The sequence below is a fragment of the Nanorana parkeri genome, unplaced genomic scaffold (assembly GCF_000935625.1).
Source record: "Nanorana parkeri isolate BGI_ZX_2015 unplaced genomic scaffold, ASM93562v1 scaffold214, whole genome shotgun sequence".
Lineage (NCBI taxonomy): Eukaryota > Metazoa > Chordata > Amphibia > Anura > Dicroglossidae > Nanorana > Nanorana parkeri.
Genome location: NW_017306482.1, coordinates 1,485,233 through 1,504,985, shown reverse-complemented (window position 1 = coordinate 1,504,985; position 19,753 = coordinate 1,485,233). Strand labels below are relative to the sequence as shown.

Sequence of the window (19,753 nt, the reverse complement as noted above, 5' to 3'; positions counted from 1 at the left end):
ACACAATAAAAATGTCTTCTCGTGCTGCCCAGGATGATAAAAGCGACAGAAAATAGAATTCCCAACCCGACTTCCTTTGGACCCAGATCACTTCTGTTGTAATGTCCTTTACAATTGATGGCCAGTTCAGACCAGACGCAGTTCGGATGCAGTCCGTTCCGATTTGCAGTTGCATTAAAATCTCGTCACAATGCTTCCTGCTCTGTTCACAGCAGTGCGGTCAGTTCCAATGCAGTCAGAAAAAATACTGCTTGTCTCATTTTAGCTGCACCTGATTGCAACGAATGAATAAAAATGCATCAAAAACACATGCAAACACACTGGAATGCACCTGAAAGGCCATTTTAAGGTGAAAAAAAGCATCAAAATAATGCTAAAATCGCATCAAAACACTGACCTAGCGCTCAGCCTCCTTCCATTTTCTTGTATAGATCTGTAAATATCAATATCCTTTATAACTACCCAAATTGCCTACATTGCCCTGAACCTCAACTGGATATGTAAGTCCATATTGTAAATGATTGCCTTCAGTGGCGGAACTATCGCCATAGCGACCCAGGCGGCAACTATGAGGCACAGGGGGGCCCAGCCAGGAACAGGAACAAAGGGGTCCCTCTGATGCTGTGCAGGCCGCCTGGGTTACTATGGCATTGCAGGCTCCAGGACTGTCACTGGCAGGTGTGAGGAGGAACGCGGCGCTGTCCAGATCACTGACAACCTGTTCCTCCTCACAGCCGCTGCTAAGTTAGTGACAGGCAGCAGCATCAGTGGAGGAGGCCAGGTCCCGGTGGCGGCGGTGGAGGAGGAGGAAGCCTGGGAGCGACAGTGGCGCTGGTGGAGGAGGCAGGGGCCCAGCGGCAGGGCTGGTCGAGGAGGCCGGGACCTGGCGGTGATGGTGAAGCCCGGGGGCCCAACAGCAGAGGTGGCCGATTGGCCGGAGCACGGTGGCGATGATAGTGAAGGAGGAGGCCCGGTGGCGGCAATTATGCTGGTGGAGGAGGCTGGAGCGTGGCGGTGGTAAGAGACCCCCAACCAGGGGCATTGCTTTACCCAATCAGGGCTCTCAATCGGCACTTTACGGTGCACAGTGCCTTGTGGGGAGCTCTGCAGGCAAACACCGAACACGCAAACTACCGATGTTCGATTCAAACTGTTGTTGGACTCTAACATCGAGACCATCCCCAGTGAGGGCCTGTCCTAGAGTGACAACGCTCTGACTTTCTACAGATCCGGGTCTAAGTGGCCTCTGACTTACTTGCAACGAATGGATTGTTTAGGTTGGCCCTTACACCACACTGCTGTTGGTAAATCTAAATGTGAATGCACAATCAGAATGTAATGCGTGTAGCCAGTTCAAGAACACTGATTGATCCTACAACAATGGTCTGTCCTTAGGTGGTGCCACCACTTGCATTCTCCTCAGCTACCAGGCTCTCAAATTACCAAAAAAGCCTATAACAAGTCAGACGTTCATGATGCTATCACGTCATGATAGACACCTATGACAACACCTACATGTAAGTTGCTGCTGCCGGGAATGCAGAACATTGTGGGGTCACCTAGAGAGAGGGCTTTCGTAAGTTTATTTTATATATTAAGAAAAAAAAACAGCAAAAATGTAGTTTTGAATCCAAATTTAGGACACATCATAAAAATCTTTTTTTCTGTATATGGCAGGATGTGGGAACAGGATGGAGAGCATTGTCTCTATATGAATCAGAGCAAGCAGCAATGCAAAGCCCCATTGAGTGTCTCTTAAGGTGGCCCTCATCATGTACATGGATCAGCAATGATGGTCATTTACCTGGGGCCCAATCATTGTTTCTGAACACGTCACTCTAGAGATTATCAGACTGACCAATGGACACTTTCTATGCTTTGCAATTTTTTACATAATGTATGATTTTGTCTTCTGAAGGTTGTTTCAATTATCCATGGATTCAGTTTTTAGTTTTTTTTATGGAGGGGTGGTTCTAATGGATCCATCTGTATCCAGGCCCGGATTCCCCACAAGGCCACCGAGGCCAGGCCTCGGGGCGGCAGGGCACAGAGGGGCGGCAGCGGTGTGGAATCCCCCGACGCCCGAAACATAAAGTTCCGGGCGCCGGGCGGTAAATTGCCTTCTACATTTAATCCTGCTTCGGGAAGGCAGGACTAAATGTAGTGGGGGGAAGCCGCTTGTTTGTTTACAAGTGATCGCGGCGATGTCGGCGCGATCACGTGCAAAATGTGTGCAGCCTGTCCGTCCTCCTCTCTCCTCTGGTTCCGTCCCCCCCCCCGGCCACCGAGTCTCTCCTCACTGGCCGCCGATGTGGGGAGCAGAGCAGCAGGGTTAAAACTAACCCTGCCGCTCCGTGTAGACAGTGAGAGGGGAGAGCTGTGCTCTTCCTCTCTCAGCTGTCACAGGAGTTCTGGCACAGTGCTGTGCTAGAACTCCCGTATTGGAGGTGACAGATTCAATAAAGAGAACCTGTCACCTCCAAAGGCTATAACACAGGGGCTTATTAGCTAGCTCCTGTGTGATAGCAATAAAGTTAAGTGAACAATAAATTATAGAAATCTAAAAAATAATAAGAAATAATAATTAAATAAAATAAAAGGGTGATTAAAAAGTAAAAAATAATAAGAAAAAAATTATTAAAAAATAAGAAAATGATTATAAAAAAATAAATAAACAATAATAAGATAAACAAAATTATAAAAAGTAAACGATAAGCTAAAAATGTAAAAAAAGTTAAAAAATAAATAAAAAATGGGAAAAAAGAGAAAAAAAATAAAGAAACAATAAAAAATAAAATAAAACTAACTCTGCCATCCGTTTGCCATTCTCCTTTGATGGGTAGGGGGGGGTGGCGCATTGCAGAACCTGGCCTTGGGGCAGCAGGGAGAGTAAATCCGGCCCTGTCTGTATCCCAGAGTTATTTATGTTGCTGGGTTCACACGGGTCCAAAAGGTTTGTACAATCGGGCACTTCCACCATATACAGTATGTTCAAAGATGCCTGGCAAGGGACATCCTCTGAAACAAGTTGCAGCATTAGAAGGGATTGCTTTTGAAATACGGAAAGGGACTAAGTACCACCATAAAAGTACTTTGTAATTAGCTTCAACCGACAGAACATTAGTCAAACTTGGATACATTGGACCAAATGGCTTGCCATTCCTCATGGTCTAGTGATCGTTGTAAAACCTGTTCTCAATGCACATTTACATGCTTATTACTGTTTAGCAAGACTACTAGGAAAATCAAATTTCAGCCTCTAGTAAATGGCGAGCTGAGATTGTCCTCGCACAGCTTTAAGAGTTAGAAAACCTTGGACCATACGAATAAAAACAACTTTTATATCCAAAATAAGCAGTCCAGAAATCTTACACAGAGAGGCAGCGCAACATTCCTATTTTATTTATTTAATGGTTTTTTTTTAAAGCGGCAAAAATATACATACGTTTCATTCACATCAGTCCCTGCCCTCAAGGAGCTTACTATTATTGACGGTTTGAACTTGGACATGTCGTGCTTGCTACCTAATAGAGTGTATGTTACCCCAAGAATGATATGTCTATTTGGTTATTCATATGCTGATTAATAAAGTAGTCCCTTGACTTTTTATTTGTGTGCTTCTGCTAAATACCTGGTGATCCTGCCAGCAGTGGCGTCACAAGGGGGGTGCGGCCCGCACCCAGGTGCCACCATTGGTGGGGTGACACCAAAATGACTAACAGTCATTTTGGTGTCACCCCCTCTTAAAAGTCGGGCACTCGGTCAGGGACCGAGAGCCCGACAGTGTCAGGAGAGAGAGGGGGACCTGGCGGCATACCTCAGCCTGCTGGGTGAACGTCCCCTCCTCTCTCTGCTGGCGTCCATCACCAAGGTGGCTGCCGGCAGGCATCAATTAGATGGTCGCACATGCGCGATGACGTCATCGCGCATGCATGCGGTGACGTCATCACGTACGCGTGTGGTGACGTCACGGCGGGGTGTTACCCGGTCTCCGCTCCGGGTGAGACACCGCCTTGGGACGCCCTTGCCTGCCAGTCCCTCTTTCTGCATTTTGCAAACTGACCATGGCAAGCACAGGAGACCCATGCTGGACTGCTCAGTTTGCGTCCCTGGGGTCGCTGATAGGAGTTTCCGGACACCGTGCTGACGTACAGCGTGCCGCTATCTCCCATACTGGCCCCATTCATTGCTGGCATTGGCCAGCATTTGCCCTCATTAAAGGAGAATTATGAGGCGAGTGATTTTCACTCAGCCTCATAATCTGAGCCGACCTGTGACAATGAAACTGTCACAGGTCAGCTCAGTAGATCGGGAAGTGAGCGAACACATACCGTTGCTCGCTCACTTCTCGATCCTGTGCCGGCAGAGAGCCGTGACAGGGGAGGGACTGGATTCCCTCCTCCCCTGTCCGATCCTCCAGCGCTGACTGGCGGAACGGACGGGGGAGGTGGCGGGTACAGCTGGCTCTGCCTCTAGATAGGCAGAGCCAGCTGTCACTCATGCAGCAGTAGCTTGCGGTATACTGAGCTTTGGGTGACGGGAGGACGCTAGTTTGTGTCCTCCCGTTACCCTTAGGAGAACTATTGGGAAAAGCCCTAACCCCATAGTTCTCCTTTAAAGATGCTGCCCACCTTATCAGCAGTCAGTGTATTTACGCACTCATTGCATTCGCATGAACACTGGATACAACTTGAAAAAATTGCAAATAACTCTTTATTTTTCAAAAACATAATGGGGGGAATTTATCAAAACTGGTGCAGACACTATCTGGAGCATCTACACATAGCAACCAATCAGCTTCTCTCTTCAGTTTGTTCAGTTAAGATTTGAAAATGAAAGAGAGAAGCTGATTGGTTGCCGTGCACAGCTGCTCCAAATTTTATCTGCTCCAGTTTTGATAAATCCCCCTCCATGTGATTAGAGTCATAAATACTATTTAATGTGGTTTTATTGTGCTGTGTTCACAAAAACTTTTGTGCTTGCTACATAATAATCAACATTTTAGGCTCATTTATTATTATTAGGTCTTCACTATCACTGCTTTTGGGGACACAGCATTTTGCACTTCAGCTTCCAGTCTGAACTCCTTGCCCGCTATTGATAACTATTGAAACTTGAGCCTTTCATGCTAACTACATAATAATCATAATTCTTTGATTCGCCATCTGTACTGTTGCTGTTGGGGACCCAGTTTTTGCATTTCTGCTTCTGTCTGAAGTCCTTGCCTGCTATTGATATCTATGGCAACATGGTCCTTTTGTGCTTGCTACATAACAATCAACATTATTGGGTTCACCATCTTTATTACTGCTGTCAGGGACCCAATGTTTTGCACTTTGGCTTCGTGTCTAAACTCCTTGCAAACTATTGATAACTATTGCAACTTGAGACTTTCATGCTTGCTACATAATAATCAAAATGTTTAGAATCAACACCTTTATTACTGCTATCGGGGACCCAGGGTTTGGTATTTCTGCTTCCCGTCTAAACTCCTTGCAAACTATTGATATCTGTTGCAACATGGTCCTTTTGTGCTTGCTACATAACAATCAACATTATTGGGTTCACCATCTTTAATATTGCTATCGGGGACCCAGCTTTTGCACTTCAGCTTCCTGTCTCTACTCCTGTTTCAGTTTTATATATCAGCCATAGTAATGTCATAGGCTTCCCTTTCTGGCTTTGAGGGTGTCCTTATTGTCAAGCAGCGCCCCTAATGGTGAGAGTGGAAGAGACTAGGACCAGGCTGTGGGAGAGGAGAGAGAATGGAGCCTGAGAACTAGGGGGAGGCGCACAGCTCAGCTGAGGAGTCAGGATTTAATTCAATGCATCATTAACTAGTCCTCTGTATGCACTGTCCCCGATATATCATCCATGCTCAGTAAACAGCCGCCTGACACTGCATTAGCCTGGAAATGAATTCTCACTTTTATAGTGAAATTGCAAATCCGCCAAGAAGAAAAAAAAAAAAAGAAAAAAAGGGGGAGAAGAGTGAGAGAATAAGAAGGGGAGATATAAGGAGAAAGACAAGAGAGATGAGCAATAGAGAGTGAAAGAGATGTAAGCGGTGTTGGAGGAGGGGGGCTAAATAGAGATAGCAGGTGAGAGGTAGAGAGGAGACATAGGGCTGTGAAGGCCTGGGAGCAGAAGGAGAATGAAGAAGTGAGGAAGGAGAAGGGGGGGATAACAGCGAGGGAGAGAGCAGGGAGAAATGGGAAGGCAATTATCGAAATCATTAGGCGTGGAGTTTCTCCTCCGCGCGCCACAACACTTAATGTTTAACTCTTTCCCGGCTTTAAAACACTTTGTACCTCACATTCTCACACATATCTGAAAGTAGGTGAAGACCTGGACCTGTAGGCCACATAGACCCGGGCTGAGAGCAGCAAAATCCTACAGGAAGAAGTATCAAGTTTTAAAAAATTTTTGTAGAATAAGATTTTGTATCATTTTATACATACGTATAAGACAAGCCTTCATAAATCACAACAAAAAGTAATACTCAACATATAATATATTATATCTTTCTAATACAACAAGGCGAACCTCTCTAATAGCCCCGGCAACTTATGGCTGATGGTAAATCCAGATATCTTACATATCCACAAAACAAAATAAAATATTTTCCAAATTTTCCAGTGTCCTATCCTAGTTTGACACATAGAAAAGCACTATAAACAGGGCCAGATTTCCCACAAGGCCAACCAAGGCCCAGCCTCGGGGCAGCAGGGAGTAGAGGGGCAGCAGGGGTGTGGAATTCCTATATGCCGACATCCAGTTTCGGTGCGCCGGAAGGTAGTTGTTTTCTACATTTAGCCTTGCTTTGGGAAAGCAGAGCTAAATGTACAGTGATGTGGCCGAGATCACTTGTATGTAGCCTGCAGGTCTGCCATTCTCCTTTGGGGCGGGGGGAAGTTGGCCGGCAGGGGGGTGCATTGAGGAACCTGGCCTTGGGGCAGCAGAGAGAGTAAATTCGGCCCTGACTATAAACTACTATAAAGGGCACGGGTTCATCATAGCTTCTCTACCATCGCCATGTTATTTACTCACTTTACCAAATACTAGTAAAAGGAGTAAATAAAACAACAACAAGGAGACAAACCAAGACAAATATAGAAAAAGAAAAAAAAACCACCTCAATAACAAATACCTAAGCTGTAGTTTACTCAAATATCTACATAATTGGGGCGAATCCAGAAAATCCAGAAATTCCTTCTATGTTCCCCAAACGTTTTCAAAGGCCGAATTAACTTAATTTATCCTCCATTTATCAATGGAGGAAAGTTCCTCCATGTGCATAAGATAATTCACCTCTTTAAGTGAGGGTACCCGGGACGTTTTCCACAACCTAGGAATAAGAGCTCGACCTGGCGAGAGGAGAAATTGGAGTACACCCTGCTTAAACACTTGTGGCGGACCCCGAGATTATTGACAGTAAAGCCACTTCAGGTATCTCAGGTAAGCTATATCCTGTGACTAATTTACAGATCTCAAATATAGCATGCCAATAAGCCCGCAGGCTGCCACATTCCCACCAAACATGGAGCATGGTTCCCACACCAACACCACACCGCTAATAATTGGCAGACAAGGAGGGAGTATATTTTACTATGCGGTCTGAGCACCGGTACCATCTAGTCAAAATCTTATAATTTCGTTCTTGCGTTTGAGAGTCAAGACCAGCTTTCAAAGACAAAAAAAAGCCTTATCCCAGTCAGATGCCTCAACGGAGTGCCCCAACTCCATCTCTCAATCCCCTAGAAAATAGGGGCGGGTGGGAAATGCATGGGACATAAGGATATTATAAAGTTGTGAAATGATATGAGATCTATTGTTACCATTGAGGTAAAAATCCTCAAATGGAGTCAAGAATCTTGTAGGTGAACTCAACGAATATAGATAAGAGTAGAAATACCTAAGCTGGAAGTATTGGCCACGGAGATGCCCTATCGTAGGCACTAGATCTTCCAGGGACTTAAGTCCCTGTGGTGTAAGTCCCAGTACAATTGGAGAAGGCTTTTCACGATTGCAACATAAACATTTTTTTATAGGCTCCAGACCTGGAGGAAAATCCTTGTTTCCTAAAATAGGGGTCATAAGGCACATGTATGATGAAATATTACATTTCTGTATTGACCGGTTCCATATCCCCAAGAAAATCTGTGTTAGCAGTGAAATCGCCATGAGGGGGGTCTACTCTTAGCTTGGATTCATGGAAGAACCACAAGAAGGACCATGGACAAGTCCTGATCTAGAGATATACCCAAAGTTTAGTGTCTGAATGTGTAAACCAATCTGATAGTCTACTTAGGACCGCCAATACATAATATAAGTACATATGCGGAAGACCAACTTCCCCCAAGGATTTTGGTTGAGTTAGAATATCATAGCATATCCTAGGTGATGATCTTGCCCATATACGGTATATCGTAAAATAAGAGATCTAAGGGTTTTATAGAATGACATAGGCACCTTAATAGGTAATGTTTGATAAAGATAAAGAAATCTAGGTAGGATGTCCATCTTAAAGAACATCCTAGACATCCTACCAAACCATGTATGCTTCTTAGAAGACCAAGTTTGTAATCGGGCCTGAGTGAATGATAACAAAGGTAAATAATTTAGTTTATATAATTGATATAATTTGGCTGGTGTATGTACTCCATATTATTACAGAGATTTAGAAGTCCACTAGAAAGAAAGTGATGATTGTACTATGCATGTGTCTTCATCAGGTAGCGACACATTTAAACAAAACACTCTGTACCTCACATGCTTACACATATCCGGAAGTAGGTGAAGACCTGGACCCGTAGGCCACTTAGACCCAGGCTGAGGGCAGCAAAATCCTAGAGGAAGACGAATCAAGTTTTCAATTTTATTCTTTTATTCTTTCTTGCATAAGGATGCCTATACATGTCTGGATTTGTGAACAAATTAGGTCATAACTGACCAATAATCTAGCCATGTTTGGGTCTGAACCATCTGACAAGGCCCACAACTATCAAAAATGGGCAAACTAGGTCAGACAATGTTTTTTTGTGAGAGATAAGGGTCTTTCAGATTGGGCCATCACAATAGATCTCCAAAGCTCTCTACATCCAAGCCCAAGTGAGACTGGTTGTTATTATCTAACATTGATTGTACAGGGGTTATGTGGGTAAATTGTAATGTGTCTGGTGGTCCTCATGACTCCTCATAGAACCTTGTTCTAGGCTCGCTGACATCTCTTAAAAATGTAGATTCTGGTTAGAGACTTTAAAGGTGGTTTCAAATGTTTTCCACGAAGACCTTACAACAGAATAGAGATTAATCTACACACACAAATGCACAAGATGGTCATCAAACTCTACCAACATGGACATCAGGCTCCAGCAACAGCACAACATAGTAATATTTCATAGACCATGTGACCTAAAGGTTCCCTAATATTAACATGGCAGCTCAGTATAGCACAGAAACCCAAGCACCCTGGTAAAAGTGTAAAATCATCATTCAATGACCTACCTGGTAGGATTTCAACCCAAGCACGCTATGCTACAAGGCACCAGTGACAACTACCTTGTGACCCTATCTGGATTTTACTATTTCTAAATCCAGTGAACTGAAAATTTGTTTGGGTCTGTGAAAGGTGGGTGTCTGTGGCGGGTCCACTTTATGTAGAACTAAATCTGTCTTGAATCTCTGAAGCACTTGACATATTCGGCAAATATGGCATACTACATGTTGGAAAAAAAATATTATTATTATTATTATTACCATTTTATTATTCTAACTTTTGATATCCTTTTTAAAAATGTTTTAATTTTTTTTTGTAATTACTCATTTATTTGGTCGGACATTCCACAGTTTAATCACCTTTAATGTACAGAGCACCTTCCTATATTGATGGTAAAATCTCCATTCCTGTGTGCGTAGCTGATGTCCTCTTGTCATTTATATGGTTCTAAGGCTAACAAGTTAATTTCCAGATGTTTATATTTACCTTGTGTATACTGATCAAGAGGAGATCCCCTCTAAGTAATCGTTTTCTCCAAAGTAAGCAAGTTCCATTTTTCTAACCTATTATTATAAGTGAAACCTGTTAAGGCCCCTTTCACACGGGCTCAGGAGAGGATCCGTGCACTGAGCTGTGCTGCTTTTTTGTATGGAAGGCAATGCCATAAGCTGAGCCTAGATGCATGACCTTACAATTGATAATATTACATGTCATCTGCCCTTAAAGTGACACTAAACTCAGGAGCTAAATCTTAAAAATACATTCAAGTTCCTTAACTATTACCAAAAATTTATCTTATTTGTGTATCACCAGCTGTAGATCCTCAAATCATCTCTGAATTGGTGCTGACACTGTCCTTCCTTCTGGAGGGGGGCTACTTGTGTTCCCCATGGTCCCTGTGTGTGTTCTAAAGTAGTCACCGCTCCAAGCTCGCTCCTGTGATGGACTACAATCACAATACAACTTAGTATGTGCACCCACCCCATGATCCTTTGCGGCTGCCTGAGAATCTTCGGACGGGAGTGCACGGCGGAGATACAGGTAGGTTTAAACCTGTTTGGTAACTTTTTTAAAAATGTTTTTGCATATATCTACTGCTTGCTAGCAGTAGATATATGCAAAAATATGTGAGGGTTTATATATAATATTATTATACAGGATTTATATACCGCCAACAGTTTTCGCAGGGCTTTACAATATAAGAAAGACATTAAATCACAAAACAATTCAAGACAAGATGGTAAGGAGGGCCCTGCCCCTGAGGGCTTACAATCTAATATACCCTTTAACCACCCATGATCCTTGGTTGCATTGTTATTATCACCAGCAACTTTCTAATACATAATCAGCCTATGGTGCCTCTAGTAATAAATAGAACCCCTCTTTTATGATATGGTGTGGAAATGTGATTGGTTTAGAAGAGGGGATATGAATACCTTTGATTTTTTTAAAAGCCTTTACTGTGGTGAGATGTCACTGATGTTATCCTCCATTCTCTTCACTCAGGTGATGTTTCTGACACATCATCAACTACAGACAAAGGATTCTTTCCACTATCTGCTAATTAGTGAGATCTAATTAGTGATAGCCCATCCTTGTAGTGGACGGTACAAAAAAGTAAACTGAGTACCATAGTTAGGAGATCGTCGAGATAAGATATATAAGGGTGGCGCACAATACAATTAGGATCAAATAAAATAGTGATTGGGATATCCCCCACTGTTTTTCTCCAAGTAAATTTATAGGCACCCAAACACCCCACTAATCTTATCAATTTTGTCAGGATTGGGTGATGATCTCAGTGTCTGAGGATGACATGAGACCTTGACAGGCACCACCCCTTGCTTATGCATCTCCATGGGAAACAGTGTATTGGCAAGGATGGTACCATTGGATAAAACTAGTACAGATGTAGTAAAATGATATAACCATTAATTTGTATATACACTCCTTATACAGTGCTGTATATGTATGATGGTTGCATGAAATCTTTAGGCAGTTCAAGGTTGTGTAAAGGTGGGCAGATTCCAAAGGAGACTACAGCTTCCTAGGAAAGACTGACAGTGTTGGATGCCAATGTGACTTTTCATCCTGACTTGGTACGGTGTTAAATTTTTATGTAAACGAGAACAATTAAAGGACCAGTCACTGAGTTTACAACACGTTTATACTATTAGTGCCAATTAACAAAAAGTATCATGGGCGGTACTAAATGGTGTTGATGCAAATGTGTTAATACAGCTACAGTCACCTTCAACATGTTGGGAAATCTCTGCAACCAATCTCAGATTCACTCTGTGTACTATGCGCCTGTATTTTCATCTCTGCTCAAACTGGAAACATTGCTACCCAAAACTAGGAAATGACATCTTGATAAGCACAAGCTGGTTTTGAACATTGTTTGCAATTACTTGGCCATTTCTGAACGGTTAGGCGGCAATAAGGAGAGGCTGAAGGGGGTTAGAGGCACTCATTATTGCGCAAGATACTCTTGCTGAAAAATGTCCCAACAGTGCAAGTGGACCCAATCATATACAGTGCTACAGAACAGAGATAGGGATCAAAGCACAATGTGCACTTGGGCCTGCCAGTCAAGTTACTCAGTTAAGCATGCCTAAGGATAAGGATCTCCCTGCCCGTTATATATATATATATATGCCTGTGCAATCTGGGAACAATATATTTAATTTAAAATCTAATCTGTATTTTTTTTCCCAATAAATATAGTGTAAAACAATTACATGAAAACATATATTAAATGAAGCACTCTTTAATTTTCATGATATCATTGCCTGTTTGCATTCACATGAATATGCCCAGAGGATCTCATCGCCAGCTAACTATTAATTCTTTCTAATTTTCTCTGTGCAGCCAATGCGCTTGCGTCCGCCCAGCGTTGCGCTGTGATGTGCACGTACGCGCTCCTGAGATTTGCTCCCCAGCTGGTGCTAGCAGGAATTTCCTTGCGGATCTGTGGATACAATTGTTTTCGGTGTACCTGAAGTGTGATGAAGATATGCAAAAGCCAAGCCTTGCTCCACTGAAATGAGCAGAGCAGAATCTGAAATGTATTTTACCGTGTAACATACTATTATCATTTCCATATACTTCACATTTTCTTAAAAATTACACATTGGTGTATTTAAATCTAATAAACAATCTTTATTTATTTTTTAGGATTATTTACTAAATTTCTAAAAAAAATGTCAATGATACTACACAAGCACTACCAACTTGTACCTCTTTGGAGTTTTTTTAGCTTGTGCTGAACTGAAGCCTATTTAATTGAAATGATAATCATTTACTTTGTTAATTGGCCATCCGTGATTAGATACATCTCAGAAATAAACTGTTGAGCATGGCTGTTACACCTATCAATGTGCATAGTCAGGGATGTAAGAGAGCTCCATAAAGTTAATTCACCACTTGACCTTAAGGTGCTAGATTGACGCCAGTAAATTTGGTCCACTTTGTTCATCTTTAAACCCTTTTATTACGTTTTAGAAATATATACAGAAATAAAATCAGAAAAATGCAATAAAAAATGATGCAGAGTAACTCTACAAGAAGGATCGAACAGAGTGGTACACACCACAAATAAAGGGCATAGTACATAAAAATGTATATTTTTTATTAAATTTATTAAAATGTAAAATGTATCTGTACATCCTAAAAATACTTAACATATTTAAATCTTTATTATATAAAAACAAAAAGAATAATTTGGAGAAAAAAAAAAAGAAAGATCTTACCACCGCAACCAATCAGGTGTTATCTTTACATATTGCCATGCACACTAAAGATAATACTTGCCATCTATTTTTACCTTGATCTAGTTTTTATAAGCTGCATAATTATAGAAAGCCTCGCGGGATGAAGAGATGATACCAAGTCCCTCTTTGATAGCCTCATGAAGTTTCATAAAGTGTAGGGAGTGTGTGTGTGCTGGGTATCCAGTTATAAGGTATCTCTGCATTGCTCTAAGGTCTTTATAATGATACAGTAAGGGAATCTGCAAATAGTTGGCTAAAGTGTCTATATTAATTAACTCCCAATTTCCTCCCTTCTTCTTTATCTTTTTAATTAGCCCCTGGTCTTTCATGTGCTAGTCAGTGGAAGACTTATCGACTTACCCTACGAAAACCAAGCCGAAGGTTTGATTTCTTGGCGGCCCGGTTTCACTTTCTGCACCTGACTCTTCTCTGAAAGAAAGTTATCATTCATTCTAAAGGTCTGTTTGAAAACCAAAATTTATACTGGGAAACTCCTGTCCCATCCATCAGGGATATCTTCCCAACAACAAAGGCAAGGAGTGACGAGATCTATAGCTACAACTTCTTTTAAATGGATCTAGGTAAAGGGAAATCAGGTAATTGAGCACTTAATAATGTGTATATTGGTAAACCTGGCACCCAGAATATCCCAAAATTGAGTGAGTTTACCTGAATTTCAGTGTTTAGTTACTGATCAAGAAAATTTACTGTTAAAGCAAAATTGCAGACATGTATAAAAATAACCCATTTAACCCAAATATGTATTTAAAAAAAATCCTTGCATGTTTATTTCGATGTTACTTCAGTCTTTATTTGTAGTAGCTTCTTGTAATTAAGTACGGTATACAGGTATCAAATTCCTGCTGAACCGGCTAAAATTCGCACAGTGGGTGCTGCGTTTGGCACCCTTCCACCTAGCATCCCTAAATCAGCTAATCAGTGGAGCGGGCTGGAAAATACTCAGCTGAATGGAGCTTGCAGCCAAACAGCTAGAAGCTCCATTCGGCGGCCGCTGTCAGAATACAATGAAGACAGTGGGGGAATTCCAGTCACGCTCCTAAGCGTTGATGGAGGAGTCTCTTGTATTTTCTTTGAACAAAGATAATATATACGTGTATACCCGGCTTTAGTTGCACAGAGGAAGGTGTAGTACTGTAAGCCAATCAGGATTTAATACATTGCACAGTACACAGGGAGCTGGTTGATTGAAGGAGAGAGCTCATGGTTGATCTGATCAGTGTGCTGCTGCTCATTCATTATCCAATAACAGGTCGGACGTAATCCTCGACCATGTTGTATTATTTGAGGTGCATCAGGGAAAAGTGAGGTCAGATCCTGGCTGTGCTGTCTGACCAGAATGTCTGGATTAGAAAACTGGCTTCTTACTAGACATGTGCATTCAGATTCGGACGAACCTGCAAATCAACAAAGAACAGTTGATTCGGTGGTTCCTCCAAATCCGAAATAACGAATTTAATGTATGCCCGAAAATACTAAAACGATATTCAGGCATACATAAATTCGTCTTCAGAGCGTGCCGGCGGCCATATTGGCCGCCGGCGTGTCCTGCGCATGCCCGCCGCCATTTTGGAGTAGATCTTGGTATATACCAAGATGGCAGCGCTCTAACATGCGGGCGCAGCCATCTTGGTATGACCACCTCTTGTTCTCCAGGTTCAGTGTGAGGTTTCGGATTCGGAGGCTCCTTGCCCCTGAATCCGAAACAACATAAAAATGTGTTCCTTTGACGGAACAAATGAAAAAGTTTTTTGTTTTCATTTGTTTCGTCTGGGAACAAATTTTTTTGTTGTGCACATGTCTACTTCTTACCTATATACTGTATTTTAGCTGTGAATTTGGCTGTTTGCCTTTGTAAAAGCTGATCCAGACAACACAGCACTGAGGGGTAAAACAGTGGCTTAGAGATTGGTGCTCCCAGCCACACAGGGCCATTGGCTGTTACGGTGCACCCGCCTGCATCCTAGCAACCAATGGTGTCACAGCTGTCTGAATACAACAGACGGCAGGGGAGATTCATCCATCAATGCTGTTTTGGCATGGAGAAGGGCGAACTGAGCCATTTTTCTCTCATTCAGACTATATGTGTATGGCCTTATGTCTATAACATACACACATACTAGGGTTGCCACCTTTCGGTCCATGTGGGTGGATGGATGTTGAAGAGTTGTCATGGTTTATCTAAAGTGGGCACGTCTCATTAGGCAATGTTATTTAGTCATAATGAGCATAGTTAAACCAGGTTTTCATCAACATTGGGATCATCTCATTTTTTCTTTCATTTGGGAACTAAACTAGTTTATAATTCTGCAATCTGCTCATGTGAAGGTGCACATTTAATTCTGTGATTTGTCACCTTTATAAGAGCACTAAAAGTATACTTCTGGTACCAAGTATGGAGAAGGTTTTTTTACAAATAAATTGAAGGCTTTTTCAAAAAATCTGTACTTTAATGTAACATTACAAAACTGGCAAAATGAACCTTTAAGTACCCGTATTCCATCATGGCGCTACATGCTTGCCAAAGAGGAGGAAGTGGGGAGGAAGGGGGGCAAGAAGATGAGTTGTTTTACTTGAATTTAGGCAGATTTGCAGTTGTTACCAACCAGTAAACAGAATTTCAAACATAATACAAGAGGAATAGTAAGACACAACCATTCCCCAGCTTTACTAAACCACTAAGGGGGATGCCTTAAACGATCCAAGAAGCAAAATGTGAGGTATGAAGTGCACTGCCTGCCAGATGCAAGTGGGAATGGCCAATATAGTGGTGTGGCTTTATGGCATATGACTTGTAGTGCCGCAGCTTTCCTTCTATGCTTTGGTACACTATATTGCCAAAAGTATTGGGACGCCGGGCCTTTACATCCCAGTCTTAGTCCGTAGGGTTCAAAATTAAGTTGGCCCACCCTTTGCTGCTATAACAGCTTCAACTCTTCTGGGAAGGAATCCACAAGGTTTAGGAGTGTGTCTATGGGAATGTTTGACCATTCTTCCAGAAGCGCATTTGTGAGGTCAGTTATTGATGTTGGACGAGAAGGCCGGGCTCACAGTCTACCCTCAAATTCATCCCAAAGGTGTTCTATCGGGTTGAGGTCAGGACTCTGTGCAGGCAATAAGACCTACTGTTAGTGTCAGTGGGATAAAATAAGCCACACCTATATAAGTATCATCCCATGGTGTTATTTAGGTAAAATAAGCCCCCATCGTTGGTGTCAGTGGTATAAAATAAGCCCCATTGCTGGTGTCAGTGGTATAAAATAAGCCCTGTCGTTGGTGTCAGTGGGAACAATAAACCCCATTGATGGTGTCAGTGGGATAAAATAAGATAATTGTTGGTGTCAGTGGGATAAAATAAGATAATTGTTGGTGTCAGTGGGATAAAATAAGATCATTGTTGGTGTCAGTGGGCTAAAAAAAAAAAAAATCCATCGTGGTGACTGTAGGAGGAAAATAACCCCAAATCATTGGTGTGTGTCAGTGGCAGCAAGAATAAGCACTGGTGATCAACAGATACTTACCTAGCCGCACAATCCTGTGCTACTGCTCTGCCCCTTGGCTGGCTGAAACTAAACTGTGACTAGCAAGCAGGAGAACATTCTATTGTGATCTACAGTGCCAGGTGCAGGAACACAAAGGCTTTGGGTGCTCCAAGATGCAAAATGTGAGGTATGAAGCGTACCGCCTGCCAGATGCAAGAGGGAATGGCCACTATAGTGGTGTGGCTTTATGGCGTATGACTTGTAGTGCCGCATCTTTCCACCTATGCTTTGGTATGTTATAGACAAAATAAGACCTGGTGGTACACTGCAGACAAAGTGAAAATAAAATAAGCACCATTGTTGATGTCAGCGGGAGTAAAGAAAAGCCCCATCGTTAGTGTCACTTGGATAGAATAAGACCCATCGTTGGTGTCAGTGGGATAAAATAAGCCCCATCATTGGTGTCAGTGGGATAAAATAAGCCCCACCGTTGGTGTCAGTGGTATAAAATAAGCCCCATCATTGGTGTCAGTGGGATAAAAAAAAACATCATTGGTGTCAGTGGGATAAAATACGCCCCATCATTGGTGTCAGTGGGATAAAATAAGCCCCACCGTTGGTGTCAGTGGGATCAAATACGCCCCATCATTGGTGTCAGTGGGATAAAATAAGCCCCACCGTTGGTGTCAGTGGGATAAAATACGCCCCATCATTGGTGTCAGTGGGATAAAATAAGCCCCACCGTTGGTGTCAGTGGGATAAAATAAGCCCCATCATTGGTGTCAGTGGGATAAAATAAGCCCCACCGTTGGTGTCAGTGGGGTAAAATAAGCCCCACCGTTGGTGTCAGTGAGAAAAATAAGCAGCATCATTGGTGTCAGTTGGAGAACATTCTACTGGGATCTACAGTGCCAGGTGCTGGAACACAAAGCCTTTGGGTACTTGACACCTGGTTGCCATTCCTCCAAGTGTCCTGGATCCTGTGTAACATTACCCCAAATCCTGAGACTGTCCTGAAGGATCCAGGACACTTTAAAAAGTCTATCCTTTTAGAACGTAAGTTCTCGGGGGCAGGGCCCTCCTAATCCTCCTGTATTGTATTGTAGCTATAATGTCTCCCTTTACTTTGTGAATCCTGTACAATAACAACAACAACAATAATATAAAATGTGTACACCCGCTGATTTGGAGAATATGTTCCCATGACCTGTAATGCCGTCAGATGCACGGGGTAATGGCTAGATTGGTCCATCCCTTTATTTAGGATTTCCAGACATCACATTTGCACTGTTGTTGGTGCGAGTCTCTGGATTACACTCACTGAGGACAAAGTGTTCTTGTATGCCAGATACTTTCCATTCCAAACATGTACCAGAGGCCATGATTCCCATATGCTGGATATACCTTACACTGCAGAGCACCATCCCCGCACCTTATGGGTCATGTGATATTATAACATGGTGCGGTACCTGGTATTGGTTATATAATATCAACCACCAGCTCATCGGTCTAATGTCCTGATTTTCCATCTCATGCCGCCTCCTATTAGTAAGAGACACACAAACTGATATTCATCTACTCCGCGTATTTTTGCGGGGGGGGGGGGGGGGGGGATTCTGTGTTCCCCTTCACTTCCTATCCCATAGCCACAACAGGAAGTGAGAGGAAATCCTACAAATTAAGAAAAATCCCTGTGGTCAGCAGGGCCACCAGAACCAGTGTCCACTTTGGAAGATTTCCCATCTGTTCCTGTTCTGATGACATCCCACAATTTGGTATTTTCTTTCACTTTCAGTGATAATGGTCACAATTAGAAAGTGTGAATAGAAAGAGAGAGAGAGAAGAGGGGGGGAGAGAAGGGGGAGAGAGAAGAAGGGGGGAGAGGGGAGAGAGAGAGAGAAGACAAGAGGAGAGGGAGAAGAGAGGGGGAGAGCGAGAGAGAAGGGGAGAGAGGAGAGAGAGAGAAGAGAGAGAGAGAGAAGAGGAGAGAGAGAGAGCGGGGAGAGAGAAGGGGGAGAGAGAGATATAGGCTAAGCAGGAACGGACACACAAGGCCACCATTTATGTTTAGGGAAGCAAGTCTAAGTGCAGCTTTATGTCTACAGCAGAATTTCATTTTAGGAGTTGCTTGGAGTACGGGGGAAGTGTGTACGGTAAAGCTAAATTGTAGCCAGATGTAAATGACACAAATTAACACAGCTCTGTAATTATTAAAATACATCATGAAATATATTTTTTCAATGCAAGCAATGTAAGTACCTGAGTTTGACTCGATATCACCCTCTTCCAAATCCTGTATAGCGGGGCTGGAGTGTGAAAGGAAATAGCAGTACAAGAGGACAATCAGTGGTGACAAGACGAATACTGACAGGAGGAGAGGGTGACAGAGAGATGAGCTCATCATTGTGCTGCTTCTCTTTTCACTGTCCAGTCACAGGCTGGGGTGGGTTCAGGACAACCTGGCCTCAGGGAAAGTGGGTTAAATGATGATGGCCATCGGACCGAGGACAGCTTGCAGGAGAAAAAAGGAGAAATCTCTGGACTGAAAGTGAATATTGCAGCAAAAGTTGTTTGTTATAAAATCTTTTCATAGCCTATTCATTTTATCTTGCTGTCTTTGGCAGGAGTTCTGCTTTATGGAAAGAGTAAATAAAAAGAAACAAAGGTATAGTACAGACTACACCCTATTCACCTTTTTGGGTGTTTTCAGGCAATTTTGAAGCTTTTTTTGTGCCAACAAGCTTTTTTGATTTTTTTCTTTTTGCACATTTTTTTTTCTAAAAGCTGGTCTCCCCCTCCTAGCAAGCTCAGGCCCATGAACAAAATGGAGGACTCAGGAGTCTGCATGCTGGAGACCTTCATCCAACTGGTGAGGGCCCACAAGAACCGCTACAGCCCCACATAGCAAATGGCAGAGGGTCTGGGAAGAAATTGGGTGGGAAGCGTTCCCAGACTGGGATCTCCGATAGCACAAGACACCC

The 19,753-nt window shown here is 42.7% G+C and overlaps 1 protein-coding gene across 1 annotated transcript in view; it reads left to right on the top strand.

Annotated features, from left to right (window-relative positions):
- The first annotated feature begins 892 nt into the window (after positions 1 to 892).
- Positions 893 to 19,753, top strand: part of SFTPB (surfactant protein B) — a 59,865-nt gene continuing 41,004 nt past the window's right edge. The window contains exons 1-4 of the mRNA XM_018555789.1: positions 893 to 1,017; positions 7,353 to 7,458; positions 19,397 to 19,437; positions 19,557 to 19,641. Coding sequence (XP_018411291.1) covers positions 893 to 1,017; positions 7,353 to 7,458; positions 19,397 to 19,437; positions 19,557 to 19,641 — 357 coding nt within the window. The remainder of the gene's footprint in view (positions 1,018 to 7,352; positions 7,459 to 19,396; positions 19,438 to 19,556; positions 19,642 to 19,753) is intronic.